Raw genomic sequence first — 15,041 nt, forward strand, 5'->3', positions numbered from 1 at the left:
CCTCCTCCTCCTCCTCCTCTTCCTCCTCCTCCTCCCTCTTCCTTAGACCAAAATAAATGCCACAGTACTTAAAAAAATAGTTCCCAGCATCATGAAAATCACACTCTCAAAGCACACTCAAAGAGCCAGACCCCTTCTCCTTTCCTTAATTCTTCATCTGATGGTTTGTGGATTTTACTGTGTAACCACTGCTGTTTTGGTATTCCCCCCAAAGAAATAGCTATGAACAAAGTTTATAAGAACTGCTGGTGGGCGAGGGGAAAGATTATAGCCTGTGGAGAGGGAAGAGTGGCCATGGCTTTCATTTCATACGCTGGTTTCAAGCCCATCATAAGTACATTTCCACTTTGAAGGTGTAGAACCACTTAGCAGAGGGTCTGCCTAACTGCACATCACAGGAAGAAACACTGAGGCTCCAGCAAAGGAACCAAGCCATCCCAAGGCAGGCAGAGTCCAGTGGTTTACACACCAGGAATCCTGCACACCATGGGAATACCCAGCAGGGTGTCCCACCCTGATTTAGAGTCCTGGAAGGAGGAGTCAGTTTGTAGTAAGAGAAGGAACTGTGTAAGGCTTGGGGCAGGAGTGAAAGGCGTATTTGAAGGTGTCCAAACAAGGACAATGGGTGAAAACCGACCAGAAAGCTCTGTGTGCTTGGGAATTCTAAGACCTCTGGAGTTAGATCGGGGAAGTGATAAGATCCTATCTCCCGAATGCTGCCTGGAAGATGAACGGGTGGTGGGAACGCCCTCTAGGAGTCTTGGATAAAGGCAAAGAGAAGAACTTTGGAGGGAGGGGGGGCTTAGTTACCTTCCCTATTGCTGAGAGAAAAATACCTAGTAGAAGCAACTTCAGGGAGAGTTCATTTTGGCTTCTAATTCGAAGCTACCATCCACCATAGCCTGGAGACTACCGTGAAAGTAACTTGTGGTAGCTGGTCACATTGTACCCACAATCAAAAAGGGGAGTGAGGAATGTCCACGCTCAGCTAGATTTCTACGTTTTATTCAGCCCAGGAGTCAAGCTCAAGGAATTGTACCAAACATACTTTTAAGGCGGCTCCATCCAACTGAATTAACCAACCAAAATGACCCTCTTCACGGGAATGCGCAGAGGCTAAGCTAATCTAGATCCTGCATAGGTGTGCTGGGAGAATTCCTCCTAGGTGGTTCTAGACCTTGTTGACAATCCATTAAAAAAAAAAAATCAAAGAGGGTCCAGGGTGACTGTCTAGCATGAGAGTAGTAGTGAAAAAAATGACATCCATTGTAGAATAGTCTGCAGTGGAGAAAGAACAGGCCTGGGTAAACACGGTCTCTGTTCCCAACACATAGCATGAGCTGCATGAGTGTGTTACTGCCAGACAGCATCAAGTTGCTGACCTACATACAAGCATGGGCTCTCTTTCTATTTGTTTGAGTGTTGAACGCCTTTTAACTACAGTTGGTTTTCAGTGCATAGGTCTTGTGTTTCTCTTATTAGGTTAGGTCTTAGGGTTTCTACTGCTGTGCTAAAAACACCATGACCAAACCAACTTAGTGAGGGAAGGGTTGATTTCTGCTTACAGCTTGTAATCCAGGGAAGAATCTACAGGAACACAGAGCAGGAACCTATGGGCAGGAACTGAATAAGAGGCCATAGAAGAGTGCTGCTTGCTCCTCATGGTTTACTTAGACTGCTTCCTTATGTCATCCTGAACCACCAGCCTCCGGTGAAATTGCTCCCAGTAAGTTGGATCTTCCCAAATCAATCAATAAATAAATAAATAATAAAAATGTCCTACAGGCCTTCCCATAGGTCACTCCTGTGAAGGCATTCTTTCACTTGAGGCTCCCTCTTCACAGATGATTCCAGCTTGTGTCAAAAAAAAAGCACTGGCCTGCACATATGTATCTTTCTTATTTTTATCCTTTGATGCTACTGTAAGTAAAAATGCCTTAGCTCCATTTTCCTATGGTCCACTGCCAGTGTACAGAAATACAATCAACTGTATATGTGCGCCACCACAATGCTGAACTTGGCAGTTCTAATAGTTTTTAAATGTTTTCTTATATTGATGGTATGATTGGTGAATAGAAATTATTTGCTCATTTAAAAAATATCTTTATGTGCCTTATTTCTTTTCTTGTCTACAAGCCCTGGCTACAACCTCCAGTACGAGGCTAAACCAAAGTAGCAAAAGCAGAAGTCCTTGTCTCATTCCTTATTTCAAGGAATAAGTAGTCATTGTGACTCTAGCCCTTGCATTTTTATATGTATCCTTTATTGTGTAGAGAGAGAAAGCCTTCCTCTATTTCTAGACTGTTAACATTTTGTTGTTATTCTGTTTGTTTGGTTTGCTTGCTTGCTTGCTTGCTTGTTGTCTGTTTGCTTTTAACGATAAAAGGGTATTGGATTTTGTGGAATAATTTTTCTGATTTTTTTTTATACATTGACTTCTTTCTCATATCCCTTCCTGGGTCCTCCCTGATATTGTAATACTTTTACTGTGTAGCTGTATTCGCTTTGCTAATTGTTTGCTATGGCTTCATGTCTCTGTTCAGGAGACATATGGGTCCACAGTTTTCTTGTGGTCTCTTTGTGATGTAGGGACAAGAGTCGCAGGCATTGTTACAGAAGGGGCTGAAAAATGTTCTTCCCTCCTCTGTTTTCTGAAGCATTTTCTGAAGGACGGCTGTTCGCTGTTGCCTAGAGACATTCAGGGGTAGAGTTTTCTGTTGGACATAAGGGACTGGCACTTATAACAGACTGGAATTAGAGACAGTGTTTTGAGGCAGAGGAAACAGAAGTCATACCCAGCTTGAAAAGGAATGGGGGGGGTGCACAGCCATGCAGGGTGGATGATGTGGAGAAAGTGGTCAGCATCCAAACCAGCACATGGGGTCATGTTACCAGAGAGGGTTCCAGAGTAAAGATCAACCCCATACACAAAGGGAGGGTGTTGCTGACCTTGACTGGACCCCATGGTAGGAGCAGAGTCAGCTTGCACGGGTGGAAGAAGGATCTGAACACAGGTAATGGGGATCCTGGAGGCCCGGCTTTCCCGAAGGGGAATCGTTTCCTTTTATGCAGCCTGGTTTTCCAAATAGGATGATTGTAACTGGAATGCCACTTGGGTCCAGCAGCCAGTCCCCTCTGGTATGAGAGGGCCGACTTAAGTTGATCTTTTAAATTCCAGGTCACACACACACTTCTCTGGGTTTTTCCTGACAACCATGAGGGTCCCCGAAGCTCCTTGAAAGGACAGTGAGGAGTAGCTTACTTGGGTCATGGTTTTGATAAAGATTGACTCTGAGATATCCTCACAAAATGAGTTCCCACTGCTGAGGTCAGAGCTTCAACAGGCTCCGGGGGACAAGACTAGGAGCCCAGCTTAGTCCCAGACTAAGGTTCTGCTTTGAGGTCCCACTCTATTCCTATAGCTCCCCTGACAGAAGCTGGACATGCTAGCTCATTAATAAACCAGGGCATCCATAACTTGCCTGTTCAGGCATAACTAGATGAGCATAAATTAACCGATCGGCCTGACCACTTCCCCAGCTGATCACTGCACCGGGTCTTCCTATAAGGAAAACCATGCATGAAAATTCTCAGCAAAATGGTCCTCAGTTTGGCCCGGTGCCTGGTCCAACCCCCACCGGTCTCTCCAACCCCCAATCTAACTCCCACCCTTCTCCCTGGAAGGTTCGGTCTTGCTTTCTATAAGCACTTTGTGTAGGGTTATCTATCTCCTCCCACTTCCCATTGTGGGGTGGACGTGTACTTTTCAGAACCAGGTCCTTCTGGGTCTGTGTTTCTTCTTTGGCAGGAGGAGGCTGTGACATTGCTCCAGGAACACGAGGCGGCACGGGAAACCAAGCATGAGGAGATTCCACTCATTTATTCAGGCCTAGACATAGCCCACGGGGGCTGGCTGAAACGGAAGTCATGGCTTCCACTCAATCACTTTGATGGCTACTTCTGCTGCTCGCTGTATGGCCTCGTTTTTATGCGCCAGGAGGTAACGGAAGGTGGGAACATGGGACAGCAATAACTTACGGCCCTCAGGGGCTTCAGCCAGCATGGTGAGGGCTTTTGTGGCATTCAGACACACCTTGGTCTTGGAGTTGGTGCAAAGCAACTCCAGGAGTGGTTCGATAGCATTGGCATCCAGAGCTGCATATTTTCCTGTGGGCCACAGACACTGGGTTCCCCACACATCCACACTAAAGGGGCTGTCTCCCACTGTTCTGCTGGGGATGTCTTAGGAGCAATGCCACCTATACCCACCCTCTTCTCCACTCCCCTCCCCCACATTTTTTGCGACACTCTTCCACAGAGCATCTCCTTCTTCCTCTGCTTATTCAGTCCCCTATCCTGCAATCAGTCTTCATAAGACAGCATGCACAGTATTTTTAAAAGGGAAAAACAAAAAACAAAACAACCACATGTTTATGTGTCGGGTATGTATTGGGCAATTGCTCTGCACCGGGTACAAAGCACATATGGTAGGCACAAAGGTGCAGGTAATAGTAGAGCCTTCAAGATGCCCTTAGAGGAGGCTGGGCACTTGCCCTATGCCCCAAACGCTAACACATCCATCACAATTCTGCCTCTCCTGACAACTGTAGAGCCAAGACCTCTCTCCTCCATCATCCAGCTCAGGGTCTGATACAGGGTAAAGACTCAGACACCCATCTGGGAATGGATGACAGAGCCATACGTCCTGGTCTCTGTGTCTCTAGTCATTGGCTGAGGTCCAATGGGTTCCTGGCCTTCCAAGTCCTCCCTCATAAGCTTGGGCAGAGGTAACCTACAATGTGGAGACACATGGGGTACCCTGCTCGACACACACAGTCGAATTCCCTCGGTGAGGATAAATGATGGAAAGAAACTCCAGACTCTGAGAAAACTACAAGTTCTCCTCCTACATGACTCAAATTCTACTACTAGGGTCCAGGGGGGAGCTTCTGGGGGCCTCTCTATCTTTGGGAAACTCTGAAACGTACTGATTACAAAGCTGAGACCCACAGAGTCGTCAGGAAACGGAGAGGAAACAGAAAGCACAGAGGGTGGACCATTCAGGAATGCCAGATGGCTTTCAGATTTTGTGAGGGGGAAGACAGGAGAATGTCCCACCTCATCTGTCAGGTGTGGAGACTATGTTAGTCTCTCCCCTTGGCCATTGGTTGGGTGGCTCAGCCTCTGCCTGACTAGGAATCCTGGCCTTGGAGGTTAAGGGGATGATATATATATATATATATATATATATATATATATATATATATATATATTTCCCACAACTTGATATAAATAGTTTTGATCAAGAAACACATAGAAGTAAGAATGAAGAGATGGATCAGAGGTGAAGAGTAAGGTGTTGCTCTCACAAAGGACTTAAGTTCTGTTCCCAACACCGCATAGTGCATACATACACACACACCTACACTATATATATAATCACGAGTTCTAGGATCTACTTAGACCCAGGAATAAGAGAATCATAGACACCAAACTACTTGATCATGGTTCATAAGAGACCTGACCCTGAGGTGACATCTTTAGGCCAAAGAAAGGGCTTGATGTTGAGAGGCAGAGGTCCTGATGTGAGCGGCTTGTGAGAAGTCGCTGGCAGTCCACTGTGTCCCGGAAAATGAGTGAGGACTGGAATTTGGACCAAACCTCAAAAGGACTTTGATAATAAATCAAAAGTGGATTTGGATGGAGCCTTGAGGCCTGAGAGGTCACTACTTGACCCCTGACATGAGGAAGATACATCTGGAAAGCTCACTGTGGCTGCAGACAAGCTAGGGGAACCCACTCGTCCCTCCTGCCTGCACCTACCCAGCCTCGGGAACCCACAGGGCACCCTGGCCTTACCTTCAGTGGTCACTGTTGCGTGCATCAGAGCTCCGGCGGCATTCGCCTTCACCTCCTCATCTGTGTCTGACAACAGAGTCACCAGGATGGGAATGACATCATTCTTCCACACCTGATTCTTGCCATCCAACGGGATGCTGGGATAGAGAGAGGACAAATGGAGCTAAGGCCTAGGAATGTCCCAGGACACACGTAGAGATAGGACCTGTGTCGGGACTCTTACTGGTAGTCCTGGACTAGCCATGCTGGGACTAGCCATGACCAAGGCACTGAAGAACACCAGCATGGGAATATCTTGCTGGGGAAAGAGATAAAGAGGCCCAGAGGGAAGTGAGCTTCATTCTAAGCCTTGCTTGTAAATGAAGACATGCTCATCTTGGCTTCAACGTTATGGAAGAGAAAGACCCTCAAGGGTGTGACCCACAGCAAGGCTGTTCGGCTCCACCCGAGTTTGGACTCCTCACTAGGGAAGAACAGAGCTGCTCCACACAGCAGGGTGCAGCCTTATGCTGAGCCACAGCAGGTGAGGGCCTAACCTCTCCATTCCAGCATTGTAGAAAGTCCTGTAAATGAGAGTGATGAACTGCCCAAGAGTTTCTCAACCATGGGGGGACCAGCATTATCCCCTCCCCCAAAAGAGAGGGTTTTTCTGGCCAGGAGACTCTCCTCCCATGGTAATATCGCAGTGCACAAACAGCCCAACCAACAGACTTCAGCTGGGCTGAAGCTTGCTTGCTTCACTGCCCACAGGACTCTCATTTTGCAGAACTTTTTAACACCTCAAACACATAGGTATTTTATGGGAACGCTGTTTAGGAAACAGTTCTGGCAGCCACTTCTCTGGGATACTGTGATGCTATTGGCTTTCTAGGTTGGTCTCTACCCTGAGGCCATTTATCAAGGACGTGAAGTCCTAGGTCTACCTGCAGGGCTGTCCTGAGCTTATCTACTCAATGACTCAAGGCCAGTACTAGTCCAGACACAGAAGAAAGAGATGATTTAGCTGCCTCAGGACGAGAGGCTTTAGGAGCATGTGATCTAGCCCTTGGTCTGCATCCCCCATTGTGGGGGACACAAAATGGTAAGGGGTGGTGAGGGACACGGGTTGATGGGAGAGACCAGAGGAGCTGGGCAGAATCTATACTCTGCCCAGAGATTCACTGGATGGGGATCTCCAGGCAAAGACCTAATAGATGGGTGGGTCTGGGAATGTGCAGAATAATAAACATTCGGAACTAGCATCCCAAGCCCTGGGTCAGGCCCACCAGAAATACCAGATAGAAGGAAAGCTAGGACTTAGAGGATAGCAAGGCCTTCCCTCCCCCTCGCTCTGAGGGGATGTGGACAAGGGCAAAGTGTTCCCCTGGGACACAGGACTAATTGTTGAGATGTTCTGTGCTCCCTCAGTCTTCAGGCCAGGGTTTAGACTGCGATCCTACGTGAAAGTCAAGCAAGTGACTAGGTTTCATGCTTTCGTTTTTCCCACCTCTAAAGGCAGGAGTCCCCTTCCTTAACAATTGTCAAACTGTTGACTTTACTGGTGATGCCTGGAGTGTTTGCATACCTAGTTACCACCGGCAGTCATTATTATCGATGGAGTTCATCTGCTTGTCTTCCTCACAGAGAGGTGACCAGTTAGCTAGGTTTGTCCGGGATGGGAGTGAGAGAGAGTTCCTGGGATACAGGACAATCTCAGGCCAGACGCCACGGGTCACGCTTACTGGAAAGGACACTCTTCAGACCTAGTGACCTCTTTCCCCAGGACACAAGGGAGTTAGACAAAGGCTGCCTGGGTGCATGTCCTGTGACAGGCATGGCTAGGCGAAGCCCCACTGGCTGATCTACCGATAGGCCAGGAGCAAGTTCGGTGGCCTTCTCCAACCCTCAGCAGAAACTCAAGGAGGTGGCTCCTCGAGCCAACACAGAGCCAACACAGAGCAGACCTCACCTGATGGCAATGAGCGCCCGGGCGGCTTTGCTGCGGATTTCGGAGTTTTTGCTAAGGAGCTTCTCCTTAAAACAGGGCACGGCTTGGCTCTCTAGGGCCTCGGTGGCGTCCTCCTGAAGGCACAGCGCCAGAGTGTCCAAGATGATCTCCTGAATATGGTCCTCCTCCTTCTGCAGCTTCCGTACCAGCGAGGGGATCAGGCCACTCTGGACGATACCCTGGGCCCCTGCACGGCAGGAAGAGGCATTGAGGCTCCTTTTCCCCCTGCCCTGTCTAGGAGAGGACAGAATCGGGGAATGGGTGGGAGATTACAGATGCAGTGAGTCTAGAGTTAGACCTGAGAAAACGATCCCTGAGAAGGATAGAAATCTTTGCTACCTGTGCTCTGGCCCGGGGTGGGGGTGGGGGACGGGCATCGAAGGTAGATGGGTATAGTGGCCATGAGAAGCTGCAACTCACTGGGGCAGATCCAGGCATACAGAGACCCCCAGTCTTCCATACTGTTGTGGATCGGACATAAACTATCCCTAAAGGTTTATGTGGGGGTTTTTTTGGTTTTTTTTTTAAGATTTATTTATTATTATATGTAAGTACACTGGAGCTGTTTTCAGATACCCTAGAAGAAGGCATCAAATCTCATTACAGATGGTTGTGAGTCACCATGTGGTTGCTGGGATTTGAACTCAGGACCTTCGGAAGAGCAGTCAGTGCTCTTAACCGCTGAGCCATCTCTCCAGTCCGGTTTACGTGTTTTTAAAGACTCTATCCCCACCAAGTGCTTCAGTTGAGCAGGTCGCTAGGGCCGTGCCTTTGAAAACTGTCTTATTCCCAACCACCACTTCTTCCCCTCCCTCCTTCTTTTTCTCCCTCCCTCTCCTTTTTTTCTCTCTCTTCCTCTTTCCTCCTTCTCTATCTACCCAACCTGCCCATAAGGTGAGCATCTCTGCTCCACCACAGCTGCTACCATGGCGCTACTGCTACCAAGAAGCCACATGAACATGGACTAAAGCCTAGGAGACCATGAGTCGAAATAAATCATCCTTCCTTATGATAACTTGTATATGCTCGGCCCAGGGAGTGACATTATTAGATGGTGTGGTCTTGTTGGAGTAGCTGTGGCCTTGCTGGAGTGGGTGGGGCCTTGTTGGAGTAGATGTGTCACTGTGGGCATGGACTTAGAGACCCTCACCCCAGTTGCCTGGGAGTCAGTCTTCTGCTAGCAGCCTTCAGATGAAGATGTAGAACTCTCTGCTCCTCCTGTACCATGCCTGCCTGGATGCTGCCATGTTCCTGCCTTGATGATACTGGACTCAACCTTTGAACCTGTAACCAACCTTTGAGCCAGCCCCAATTGAACATTGTCCTTTATAAGACTTGCCTTGGTCACTGTGTGTCTTCACAGCAATTTAAAAAACAAAACAAAAACAAAAACCCTAAGACATTCCTTTACATTGATTTTTTTTTAACTCACGTATTCTGTCATACATAAAGGGAAATTAACTAAATTTCCTCCAGAGCAGTGGGGAAGCGTTGGGCCTCCTTTTACATCCAAACTATGCCAAAAGTTGCTGGAGTCTGAGACAGAAACAGTATCTCCTGCCCGCAAAAGATCTACATCCCCATCTGGAAATGACAGGAATCCAAGACTCTGGCCAGCGTTTCTTTTTGAAATACCTTTGGCCGTGCAGGAAGCAGGACTGTACTGGCTTCTTTTACAGGACTGTGCGGCTTTCACTGCTGTGACTACACCCCTAACAGGGGCTATGTGCTCTGGAGGAGGAGTTCACCCCCGGCAGGGGAGGTACGGCAATGGGTGGCTCCATAGCAATGGAAGCTAAAGCTGGGATCTTTTACCAGCTCAGTTTCTGCAGAAGAGAATGAACATGCTGGACAGTAATGGGGGGGGGGGGGGGAACAGGCTATAAACTTTAAGGTATACCCCAGCTGATGCACTTCCTCCAGCCAGGCTCTGCCTCCTAAAGGTTCCACAACCTCCCTAAGACAGTGTCACTATCTTGAGACCAAGAGTTCAGTCACATGAACCTGTGGTGGTGGTGGTGGTGGGGGGGGGTTATAACCAAACCACAGGGTACAGATGCTAGAAGCACAGTGATAGGGGACACCCAATAAACAGGACCTACCCCTCTCCTTTTGGAGAACCCAGAATAGGACCCAGATGGCGCCCGGAAAGTCCCAGGCTATCAGAGCACCCTTCCCAATTCACAGCAATGAAAAGGAACAAAGGGGAGCTCTCTTTCCTGCCGCCCAAGGGCCACCTGTGACTGCTTGCTGCCTGGCAGCCAGTCCCTCTGCCAGGCCTCTCCAGCAGCCCACTGTGCCCACTACAAAGCCTCCCATTGCCCCTGAGGAGACGGCCACCAGCAGACATCTCTCTTTTGGCCTCCTCAGCTAAACCCTCTAATTTACTCTAGAGAGGCAAATGAACAGGTTAATTAGCCTAAAGGTCTCTCAGTGCCAATTAGCACCGGGGAATTTCCTCTTTGAGGGCATCACCCCGGCTTTCCCTCCCAGGTCCCTGAGGATTTCAGATGGCAGGTGACTGTGGCGATGGGGTGGAGGGGCAGGGCAGGGATCCCAGGAGCAGTCACTGCTCCTCCTGTTCCCAGATGACCAATGGTTCCTGTTGCTGCTCTCCAGTTTCTCCCTGGGGTGATTCTACCTATTCTTGCTCAAGGGCAGCTCCCGGAAGCTGCTTCCCCGACTGCTTCAAGTGAACTGGGTTTGGTTGGTTAGTTTGCTTGCTTGCTTGCTTGCTTTATTTCCCACCCAGACTCCCAAAGTTTCCATTTGACATCTAAGTGTATCTTTTTCCCTGGCTGGGTGACTTTGAACCTATTACTGAATCTCTGAGCCTGCTTTCCTCAGTACCGAAATGGCCTCAGTGTTAAACGCCAGTAGAAGCTATGCATCCCCTTGACTGGCACTTGATTCTGCCCTAACTCTGCCTCTGGGGCTAAGCTTCCCGGGAAATCCCAGGGGCTGATGTCCTTGCTGCCTGAGACTACTGTCTTGAGTCGAGACAGATGCCTGCTAAGGGAAGGACAAAGTGAAGTGAGGCCGGAAAAGTTATAATTTTAGAGGCGATCTCCTTGCTTCTATCTAGCCCCCTTCCTTGGTAAGAGACTGAGGCCCAGAGAGCAAGGTCCAACACCAAAGGATAGCCAGCAAAGCATCTGTCTCTAAGCAGCAAAACCAAGACTCATTCTGAGACAGAGGGGAAAATTTAAAACTAAAGTTTGTGCCTGGAAGTGTCTTTTCTGCTCATTTACATTGTTGCTTTTCAGCTAAGAAGACAAGAGGCAGGCCTGGATATTTATAACTAACCCAGGTGCAGTCTGACATGTTAAGAGGGGGGGAATACATGGACCCCAAGGAAAACATAATGCAGAAACCCACCCTGTTGCCACAGCCTGAGAATCAGTGAGTGTTGGGGGATAGGGATAGGTGGAGCACAGAAAGGAGCCAGCCAGGACAGATGCCATCCCTCAAGGACAGGTCCTGGATAGCTGAAGCTCCAGAGAGGAGCAGGATGCCCCCTGCCCACAGTGGAGAAGCAGGAAGGCTAGCAGAGGACCAGCTAGGTTCAAATCAATAGGGAATAAATGTCCCTGAAATTTTATTTATTTTGTTGTTGTTGTTGTTGTTGTTGTTGTTGCAACAGGCTCTAGCCAGCACTAGACCTTGTAGACTGACTCTGGGGCCTGTTCCTCTTTTCTCTATTCGAGGTTTTCGTTATCTGACTATTCTCAACAACACAGCTCACAGAGTCTGTGAGCCCATGCCCCTCTCAACTGCTACTCCTCCCCTGCCTCCTCGGTAGAAAACTAATCTTAAACTTTTCTCTGCTGGCTCTTAAGCCAACCTCCTCAATCTTACTAAAAGGCCATTAGCTAGCTGTGACTGTTCCTAGTAGTCTTGCAGGTTTGATAGGCGCCAGTGTGCACAAGTTAGCCTTTCGAAAGGTTCTCGCTGAACCTCACGTCCCTTCATGCCCACCCTGGAACTCACCTCTCTCTGATATCCTTGCTCAGCCCAAGCATTTTTCTTCAAAAAGCTAGCCCACTGTTCATTGCTCTCCTTTCTATATGCTCCGGAAGCCCCACTGGATTGCCATAACGACATAGCTACAAGAACGAATGATCATGCTTTCTACATGCCCTGCCTCCGCTTTACAGCTTCCAGTGTCTTCTTTTTATTATTATTATTATTAGTAGTAGTAGTAGTAGTATTTTATTTATTTACATTTCAATTATTGTCCCCTGTCCGGATCCCCCCTCTAAGAACACTCCCACCCCCTTCCCACCCCCACTCACCCACTCCCACCTCACCCTTCCAAAGTCTTCTAAAAAGGTGAAAGCTATATTTTATAAGTATGCAAAGCGTGGAGGCCACCAGTAAAAGACCACATGAGACAAAAGCCTCTCACTTTGTGGTAGTTGCCAATGTCAGGTCCAGCAGACCCCAAACAGCCCAGGTAGACTGTCTAGGGACTAGCCTCTGCTCCCTCGCCTGGAATATTGTAAGTTCCATTGGAAATTCAATTGCCAAATGTAATTCCTACATTGGTTTTATCCTCTGCAGAAAGCTGAACTCTGACCCCTGAACCTGCTGCAGAAACTGCCTCTGCCCAGCCTAAATCACTTGCTAAGGTGTATTTCCTACATGTATTAACCCTCTGAAGAGTCGATAGTACAGTTTTTGACAGATTAGGAGACTGTCAGCCAGGTTCCAGTGACAGACTGGCTGCACAGCCGGATGAGTTGGTGGAAATGTTCTTCAGCCATTAGCAAAAGTCCTTCGGTCCTTATTGGTCACTGTAGCAAGACAGGTGTTTTGATTTGCTTCAGTAGTACCCATAACCAGTATCTGGTCCCATCCCTAAAAGTTTAGGCAGCCCTTTCACAGGTGGGCTGTCTACCTGGGGTATGCAGTACAACAGTCAGCCACTGCACAACAGAGGAGACAGTCCCAGGAAAACGGTGTGATTGTTGTCCTGCCTCTGGAGCATCTAGCTGGCAAGCACCAACATTATCGTCATGGCTCCCCATCTCATCCTGGGCTCTAAGGCATATATGCTTTAAGTTACAAGAATGGAGAAGGCAGAGAGGCACTACTGTGGTGGCCCCTGGCCTGAGTCTTTCTTGTACAGGAGTAAGGTACTACCAGCCAAGACACACACACGGACTCCTCCAGATGAGAACAGAATCTCACAGCTAGGTTCGTTTGTCAAAGATCTGATGTCTCCTGGGGAGTTTCCAAAGAGGTCAGGGGCTTCATTGATCTGGAACCCTTCGGCTTCTCTCTGTTGCGGGGGTCGACTCCCAGAAGTGCCCCTACATGCTAAAAAAGGAGAGCAGAAGAGAGGGCGAACCATATGCTGCGAAATCTCGCCAGCTTAACCCATCAGGGTTTTCTCGCGCCCTAAAGGATTGACATTATCCAAGGAAGCCTGGACGACAGCACCTTGCAAAAAGACATTGTAGGAGAATAGGTTGCCAGGGCTGAGTTCGAACCCCATTTGAGGTAGGGCAGGAAAGCCAGCGTGCAAGGAACCGGGGCTACACTGCTCTGAAGGTGGGTTTCCCAAGATGCTAGAAGTAGCTTCGGGAAGGCTCGGCGCAGTGCAGTGCCACAGTAGCTGGAGCCAGCAGCGCGTGCGGTAAGGCGGCGCGCGCACAGCCGCGCCCCGCCCCTGTCTGTCGTTATTGGACTACTCGCACGTCCGTCGGCAGTTATCGCCCAATGGGAAACGAGCCGGAGCTAGTGGTCGGGCGGCAGCGCGTGGTGCGGGGCAGACAAGCGGCAGACCCCGCCCGCGGTTGGCCTGGCAACGGACTGCGCTCGCGACTCCGCCCCCTGCCGGCGGCAGCGCGGTGCGGGGCGGGTGGACCCGCTTGCAGGCGGCGCGGGAGGGCGGAGGAGGGAGCCAGGGCGGCGGAGCGTGTGTGCCACCCGCGGACCGGTCACGTCCTCGCGCGGCCGTCGGCACCCGCTTCGTGCAGAACCAGGGCGCCACAGCCCTACGCTCGCGGCCCCGCCCCGCCGGGTGCAGCTCGACCGACGCACGAAGCCGCGCCCGGGAGGTGAGTGAGTGAGCGCACCAGCGGCCCCGGCGCGCACAGCTGAACCCGGGGCTGGGGGCGCGGCTGGGGCGCACCCCACCCCCACCCGGGTCGGGGCCTGGGGCCTTTGTGCTGGGGACCCGAGATCTATAGGGCTAGGGGTGCAGAGGCAGGGATGCCCCTCCGGGTAGGAGAGCCGCGAGGGTGGGGTTGTCTGCTAGGTGGGCAGGGGGTGGCTATGGCCCAGACAGGTGCCTTGGGAGGGAGGAGCGGCAGCCCAGTAACCCTTGGAAGGGGTGGCTGCCGCCTGACGAGATTGGGCAGGGGGTGCAGAGGATGGATGATGTGGGACCACTGCACGCCCTGAGCGGGTGCGGAGTGCAGGCGGGCGACCTGCGGGAGCGACGCCAGGCGGGGGTCTCTCTCCGGGGGTCCAGGGGTTCAGGCAGCCGCAGGTGTCAGGAGCTTGGCCTTGGGTAAAAAAACAAAAAACAAAAACGGGAAGAGAGGGCCCTGAGGCCCGGTACAACAGCTCGCTGTTCTCGGTCATCGCTCTTGCAACGGAGCAGGTTCCTTGGAGGCATTTGGAGCCAGAGATGAGTATCGACCTGCTGCGATTGTAATGTGTTCCTGGCTCAATATTTTTTCCCTTAAAAGGCGGTGGGGTGTTTGGGGAGGGGTGTGAGGGCCTCTGCTCCGGATCCTGCAGTGAATCTTTGGGGGCTCTGCCTTTAGGGAGGTGCTGAGCCTATCTGGATGGAGGATGGCAGGAATCTGCCTAGGCCGAGAATTGGGGATCCTGTTACAGAGAGGAGGATGGGAAAGCAATGCCAAGTGAGACCAGGGTTCCCTGGAGTGTGAGTCTCAGGGTGGAGGGACCAACCTGGTAACGATGTCGCCTTGTCTGTGGAGGAGATTGGGGCAGGACCCTGAGCCTTGACACTCTTTTCTGCCCAAGTGGTTTCTTAGCACTGGGAATCACCATCTAGGTCTGCTAACCTGGCCCCTGTCTAGAGGAAGCTGCTTGGCCAGATTCAATTAAGCAAACATTTACTGAGTACTGGCTCCCCTAGGGCCTGGTGCTAAGGTGGAAGGGTGGGAGTGGACTGGGCCAATCCTCCCAGGACTGATTCACCTTCCTCTGGGGGAAA

At 50.3% G+C, this 15,041-nt stretch overlaps 2 protein-coding genes across 6 annotated transcripts in view; one reads left to right on the top strand and one right to left on the bottom strand.

Annotated features, from left to right (window-relative positions):
• Positions 1-3,868: 3,868 nt before the first annotated feature.
• Rsph14 (radial spoke head 14 homolog) overlaps positions 3,869-15,041 on the bottom strand; it is a 75,811-nt gene continuing 64,638 nt past the window's right edge. For all 5 annotated transcript variants that reach the window (XM_085842879.1, XM_029482927.2, XM_021174093.3 and 2 more), the window contains exons 5-7: positions 7,808-8,033; positions 5,860-5,996; positions 3,869-4,167 (exon numbers count right to left, since the gene is read on the bottom strand). In XM_085842879.1, coding sequence (XP_085699005.1) covers positions 3,926-4,167; positions 5,860-5,996; positions 7,808-8,033 — 605 coding nt within the window. In that variant the 3' untranslated portion in view covers positions 3,869-3,925. The remainder of the gene's footprint in view (positions 4,168-5,859; positions 5,997-7,807; positions 8,034-15,041) is intronic.
• The window catches only part of Gnaz (G protein subunit alpha z), a 50,233-nt gene continuing 48,867 nt past the window's right edge, over positions 13,676-15,041 (top strand). The window contains exon 1 of the mRNA XM_021174092.3: positions 13,676-13,911. The gene's annotated coding sequence lies outside the window, so the exon portion shown is untranslated. The remainder of the gene's footprint in view (positions 13,912-15,041) is intronic.

This window comes from Mus caroli, unplaced genomic scaffold (assembly GCF_978045245.1).
Source record: "Mus caroli unplaced genomic scaffold, Mus_caroli_1 scaffold_9, whole genome shotgun sequence".
Classification (NCBI taxonomy): domain Eukaryota; kingdom Metazoa; phylum Chordata; class Mammalia; order Rodentia; family Muridae; genus Mus; species Mus caroli.